Source organism: Vulpes vulpes, chromosome 9 (genome assembly GCF_048418805.1).
Source record: "Vulpes vulpes isolate BD-2025 chromosome 9, VulVul3, whole genome shotgun sequence".
NCBI classification, from domain to species: domain Eukaryota; kingdom Metazoa; phylum Chordata; class Mammalia; order Carnivora; family Canidae; genus Vulpes; species Vulpes vulpes.
In genome coordinates this window covers 100,641,272-100,648,205 of record NC_132788.1, presented here as the reverse complement: position 1 = coordinate 100,648,205, position 6,934 = coordinate 100,641,272, and the positions used below count along the sequence as shown (strand labels likewise).

The following is a 6,934-nucleotide window of genomic DNA, read 5'->3' as shown; positions in this document are numbered from 1 at the left end:
GTGGCATCTTTAGGATTTTCTACCCATAATATCACACAGTCTGCATACATAATTCATTTCTTCCTTTCCAGTTTTGTTGCCTTTTATTTCTTTTACTTTCTCTAATTGTTCTGGCTAGAACTTCCAGTGTTATGTTGAGTAGAAGTTGTGAAATCAGGCATTCATTTTGTGTTCCTGGTTGTACAAGAAAAATGTTCACCCTCTCTATTAAGTATCATGCTTGCTGTGGGTTTTTCATAAATGGCTTTATGTTGAGACTGTTTCCTTCTATTCCTGGTACTTAGTGCTTTTATCACGTTCTATAAACAAACATAAAAATTAACTTCTTGATGCAAAATATAAACAATAATGTATCTTCCAGGTTAGTAATGCATGATTGTGTCATGTTTTTCTCTTATTTTGGTAGTCCTGTCCACTACATGGAACTAGAGAATGATACACGAATTCCAGAATTTCTCCTTCTGGGATTTTCAGAGGAACCAAAATTGCAGCCCTTCCTCTTTGGGCTGTTCCTGTCCATGTACCTGGTCACCATACTTGGGAACCTGCTCCTCATCCTGGCTGTCAGCTCTGACTCTCACCTCCACACCCCCATGTACTTCTTCCTTGCCAATCTGTCCTTTGTAGACATCTGTTTCACCTGTACCACCATCCCAAAGATGCTGGTAAATATACAAACACAAAGAAAAGTCATAACTTATGAAAGCTGCATCATACAGATGTACTTTTTCATACTTTTTGCAGGTATAGACAATTTTCTCCTGACTGTGATGGCCTATGATCGCTACATGGCCATCTGCTACCCCCTGCACTACATGATCATCATGAACCCTCAACTCTGTTCACTACTACTACTGGTGTCCTGGATCATGAGTGCCTTGCATTCTTTGTTACAAACCTTAATGGTGTTGCAGCTGTCCTTCTGTACACACTTCCAAATCCCCCACTTTTTCTGTGAACTCAATCAGATGATCCAACTTGCCTGTTCTGACACCTTTCTTAATAATATGGTGTTGTATTTTGCAGCTATATTGCTGGGGGTTGCTCCCCTGGTTGGAGTCCTTTACTCTTATTTCAAGATAGTTTCTTCTATACGTGGGATCTCATCAGCTCACAGCAAGTATAAAGCATTTTCCACCTGTGCTTCTCACCTCTCGGTTGTCTCCTTATTTTATTGTACAAGCCTAGGAGTGTACCTTAGCTCTGCTGCTCCCCAGAGCACCCACACAAGTTCAGTGGCCTCAGTGATGTACACAGTGGTCACCCCCATGCTGAACCCCTTCATCTACAGCCTCAGGAACAAAGACATAAAAGGAGCTCTAAATGTATTTTTCAGAGGGAAGCCATAAAAGAACCATTTTTCAACAAGTGTCTATGATTGCAGGCTTAATACCTAATAGCTAGAAATTGTGATTCTGTAATCAAATCATGAAAGAACTTAATCCCTCTATTTATATCCTGGAGTTTCAATGTTTCTAAATTTCAACTGCTTTATTAGATATAATTAAATTACTTTGTTGAACTTTCTGGTCCTACTGGTAATGAGCAATTTCCCTTTTGTTTTCTTAATTTCCAAAGTGAGTACCAACCTTCAATCAGAAAGAATTGGAGATATAAATTTGCCTCATGTACTGATGAATTGTCCTAGTTTAATAAAATAAAGTACATTTCACAACTCAGACCATTTCTATAATTTTATTGTAGAGGAAATTTTGAGATCACACTTTATCATTCTGAATATGCCGTTCGTTCCTTTCTACACTACTACCTTAAATGCTCTTCTTGATAATATAGACTTTAATCCACTAGTTTGTTTGTAGCTAGTCATGAGGTTTATGGTCCTTATTAGGATCCCATTCTCTTATCAGTTCAGCATCCACAGTATCCCTGGCACTAAACAGTAAGGCAAGAACTGCTTTTGAAAAACACCTTCCAAGTATAATCTACAGAAAGAGAAATTTGCATAAGCCATTTGACTTAGCATGAGTTCAGTATCAGGAAGACCTAAAGAGGCATGAAGTAAAATTTTCTATAACAGGATATTTTATTGTGGAAGATGTGTTTTTGGTGATGAATGTATAATCATTGAAGTGTGGAATATATGGCATCCAATAAAGGATTTTATTAATTAGAATGAAGAATTTAATGGCAAATTTTATATCCTTTAATTGGATGATTTTGCTGTTTTTCTTTGAAAATTTCAAGCCCTGTCTACAAATATGACTCCTTCCATTACCTTAAGCCTAAAATCTCCCCTTTTGAAAATGTTATCATAAATGCTATAGTGTGAGTGAACAATAAGTGTATTCACTCTGTAATTAATCTACATTTTTTATGTTCTAAACTCTCTTCAATCCTATGATCAAAGGATGACTCAGAGAAGAGCTGGAATTCCTACCCAGTAATGCTATGGATATGGAAACGTGTGACTGAGGTTCCCACAAGTTATTCCTGCAAAAACACAGAGGCCTTTTCAACCTCTACCAGTTATCTGGAAGGGAATCTCCATAGTAGTCACTTTTTAGTACAGTTATCTGAAATAAGTATGAACAGCCAGGCCATCAAATATCAGAAGAAATATAAAAATGAGAATCATTGGATTATTCTTAACATTTTCAGTTCTGTTTACATTGATTATTGTATCAGTCAGCTATTGCTGTGTAACAAGCCATGCCAAAGGTAAAGAATATAAGATAATTTTTTTTAAATCACATGTTGGAGAAATCTGGTTTCTGCTGGTATCCCCAGCACAGTGTATCAATGGAGTGTATCACATTTATTGAACTGCTTATGTTGAGCCATCCTTAGATCTGACTGATAAATCCCATGTGATCATGGTATATAATCCCTTCAGTGAGCTCTTTAATTCAGTTTCCTAATATATTTTTTTAATTTGTGTCTGTGGTTCATCAGAGATACTGGTTTATGGTTTTCTATATTTGTACTGACCTTTTCTGGCTTTGGTATCAGGGTAATGCTAGCCTTGTTAAATGAAGTTGAGAATGTATAAGTTTCTGGAAGGGTTTGAAAAGGATTGTCATTAATTCTTCTTAAGTGATTAGTAGAGTTCACCTGTGAAGCTCTCTGGTCCTGGGCTTTTCTTTGGTGGGAGATTTTTTAATTACTGATTTAATAGCCTTGTTCATTATTGGTTTGTTCGTATTTCCTATTTCTTCCTGATTTAGTCCTGGTGGCTTATAAGTTTATAAGCCTTTATCCATGTCCTCCAGGTTGTCCAATTTGTTGGAGGTAAATTGTTCATAGAGGTCTCCTATGATTCTTTGTCTTTCTATGGTATTGGCTTAAGGTAACATATTTTCTGTGATTTTATTTTTATTTATTTTAACAATTTTTTAAAATATTATTTATTGGTGAATTATTAAAAAATATATCTGAAACTAATGATGTACTATATATTGGCAAATTGAATTTTTAAAAATTAAATTAAAGAGGCAATATGTCAGACCCTGGGAGAGAGGGTTATTTATTTATTTATTTATTTGAGAAAAAGAGAGAGGCAGAGAGAGTGGGAGGAGGTTCAGAGGAAGAGAGGTAAGCTGACTCCATACTGAGCGTGAAGCACAAAGCAAGGTTTTGAGATCATGACCTGAGCTAAAACCAAGAGTGAGATGCTAAATTGACTGAGCCACCCAGGTGCCCTGCTACTGATTTGATTTATTTGCATCTTTAGCCACCTCTTTTCTTTGGTCTAAATGTTTGTCAATTTTGCTTAGCTTTTCAAAAAATTGGCTTCTAGCTTTTTTGACCTTTTCTATTGATTTTCTAGTCTATATATCATTTATGTTTGGTCTGATATTTGTTATTTCTTTTCCTCTTCTCCTTAGGACTTAGTTTATTCTTCTTTTTATAGGTATGCAAATCATAAAGTATGGTTATTTACTTAAGTTCTTTTATTTTTATAATGGAGTCATTTATTACTATAAACTTCCCTCTTAGAGCTGCTTTTGCAACATCCCAAAGTTTTGATAGGCTGTGTTCCCATTTTCATTTGAAAAATTGAAAATTTTTAAATTTCCTTTTTGGTTTCCTCTTTCACCCAGCTGTTCATGAGTACATGGTTAAATTCCCACATATTTGTGAATATCTCAGATATCTGTACCCTTACATTCATTGCAGCATTATTTACAACAGCCAAGACATGGAAACAGCCTAGTCCTTTGTCAGATGATTTAATAAGATGCCATATTCATACAATGGAATTCAACATATAAAAAAGGAAGACATCCTTTCCTTTGCTAAAACATGGATGAACCCTGAGAGCATTACACTAAGTGATTTAATCAGAGAAAGACAAATACTGTATGATTTCACTTATATGTGAAATACAAAAATCTGTACTCATAGAAACAGAGATAGGTTGAGGTTTGTCTGTGGCTGGGTTTAGGGAAATGAGAAGATGCTGATGAAAGCCTACAAACTTTCAGTTATAAACTGAATGAGTTCTGGGAAGGTAATGTACAACATGGTCATATGGTTAACTATATTGCATTGTAGATTTGAGTGTTTCCAACAGCATATAGCAAATATTCTTACAACAAACAAAATGGTAACTATGTGAAGCGATGGATGTATTCAGTAATCTATTGTGGTGATCATTTCACTAGTATATTATATGTAATCACCATTTACAATTTTATATGTCAAATACATTTCAATAAAAAGGGGGAAAAATGAAGAAAAAATATTCCTATGTCTCTGTCTTCTATTTGAATTCCAAATGTTACCTGCCTCCAGCAGAGCCATCTCCATAAAGAAATAAAACAGTAATGGATGAAAACCATTAAACATGTAAATTGCCCTGGGTAACATTGACATTATCACAATATTAATTCTGCCAATCCATAAGCGGAATATTTTTCCATCTCTTTGTGTCTTCCTCAATTTCTTTCAGAAGTGTTCTATAGTTTTTAGGGTATATATCCTTTACCTCTTTGGTTAGGTTTATTCCTAGGTATCCATTATGAATATGTCACTGGGAAGGTCAATCAGTAGGAAAACAGTATCTACATAAGGATGCCATGAGATGGCATCAGTCTACAACAGTTCTTAGCTCCATCAATCAGTGAGTTAGATATGAGGTCCCTGGTCTCTCTGAGGCATCTGGAAAGAAAACCTTTTATTTCTTTGAGCTTTCCTTAGGCTAGGAATAGTGATCTACAGGCAAGGGGCAGGGAGGAAATATTTACCTTTGGAGGAAAGCCTGACCCTTTGGAGTAGAATTTCCATAACTACTCAGTAGACACATAATTCAGTCTCACTCTCTTCTCAGAGATCATTCCACTGCTGAGGGTGTAAGTGAAAATGACACCTTTCAAATTGAAATTTACACCAGTGGTAGACTGTTTGCAGAGATGGCCCACATTCCTGTTTCTCTGCAGCTATGTGAAAGGCAATATGGGCAGCACCTTCCAGCAGGACTATTCTTCCACCTTTGATCCTGGCTGAAATAGGATTTTTTCAATCTTCTGTGACCACTGGAATATAATGGGCGAGACAGTGGACCTTAGAGTTGGTGCATTTCTGCTGTTCTGTCTTAGAACTTTCCCTACAAAAAGTAAATTAAGCCAAGTGGGCTGCCAGAGAAAGTGAGGAAACATGGAGCAGAGCCCAGTTATCCAAACCAAGGCCACCCTGGGTCAGCCTCAGCTAAAGAGCCAAGCCCTAATTATATTAGAATGCCTTGGAGAGGGCAGCCCCGATGGCTCAGCAGTGTAGCACCAGCTTCATCCCAGGGTGTGATCCTGGATACCTGGGATTGAGTCCTATGTCAGGCTCCCTGCATGGAGCCTGCTTCTCCCTCTGCCTGTGTCTCTGCCTGTGTGTGTGTGTGTGTGTGTGTGTGTGTGTGTGTCATGAATAAATAAATAAAATCTTTAAAAAAAAGACAATTCACTTTGATAAACTCATTTTTTCCCTCATAACTAGAAGATTAGCCTACTGATATAAAAGGAGTAAAAAGACAGAAATTGGTTCAAGGCAGAAGAACAGTACAGCCACACAATTCCTGGAGGATCCTTAGAAACACAATGTAGAGATTCACACCTGAGAAAGGACACAAGAGGAGCCCTGCAGAGATCAGAATAACTCCCTACCCTACAATCCTCTTTGACAATAAAGAAATTATACTAAATCATTTTGTTTTATGATGCTTTGAATGCAGCAACAGATAATGGTTTTTTTTATTTCAGTTAACCAACATAGAGTACATCATTAGTTTAAGATGTAGTGTTCAATAATTTATCAGTTACATGTAACACCCAGTGCTCATCACATCACGTGCCCCCCTTAATGCCCACCACCCAGTTATCCCAACCCCCCACCCACCTCCCCTCCAGCAACCCTCAATTTGTTTCCTATAGTTAAGAGTCTCGTGGTTTGTCTCTGTCTCTGATTTCTTCCCATTCAGTTTTCCCTCCTTCCCTATGATCCTCTGTGCTGTTTCCTATATTCCCCACATGAGTGAAACCATATGGTAATTGTCATTCTCTGATTGATCTATTTCACTTAGCATAATACCCTCTAGTTCCACCCACGAGAATGTAAATGGTAAGGATTTATCCTTTGTGATCACTGAGTAGTATACACACACACACACACACACACACACACACACACACACATCTTTATCCACTCATCTGTCAGTAGACATCTTGGCAACTCACACAGTTTGTTTTTTGTAGACATTGCTGCTATGAACACTGGGGTCCATATTCTTCTTTGGATCATTACATTTCTATCTTTGGGGTAAATACCTCATAGTGCAATTGCTGGGTCATGGCATAGTTCTATTTTTAACTCTTTGAGGAACCTCCACACAGTTTTCCAGGGTGGCTGCACCAGTTCACATTCCCACCAACAATGCAAGAGGGTTCCCCTTTCCCCACATCCTCAACAACATTTTTTGTTTCCTCTC

General features: G+C 37.2%; 1 protein-coding gene across 1 annotated transcript; it reads left to right on the top strand.

The window, feature by feature from the left end:
- The first annotated feature begins 368 nt into the window (after positions 1-368).
- Positions 369-1,349, top strand: LOC112913289 (olfactory receptor-like protein OLF4). The gene has a single exon (XM_025989874.2). It carries the CDS (start codon positions 369-371, stop codon positions 1,347-1,349), a length of 981 nt encoding a protein of 326 aa, XP_025845659.2.
- The last annotated feature ends 5,585 nt before the right edge of the window (positions 1,350-6,934 follow it).

Bases quoted from the DNA above. Each gene is read 5' to 3' on its own strand.
- LOC112913289 (XM_025989874.2), top strand. From the start codon at position 369: ATGCATGATTGTGTCATGTTTTTCTCTTATTTTGGTAGTCCTGTCCAC.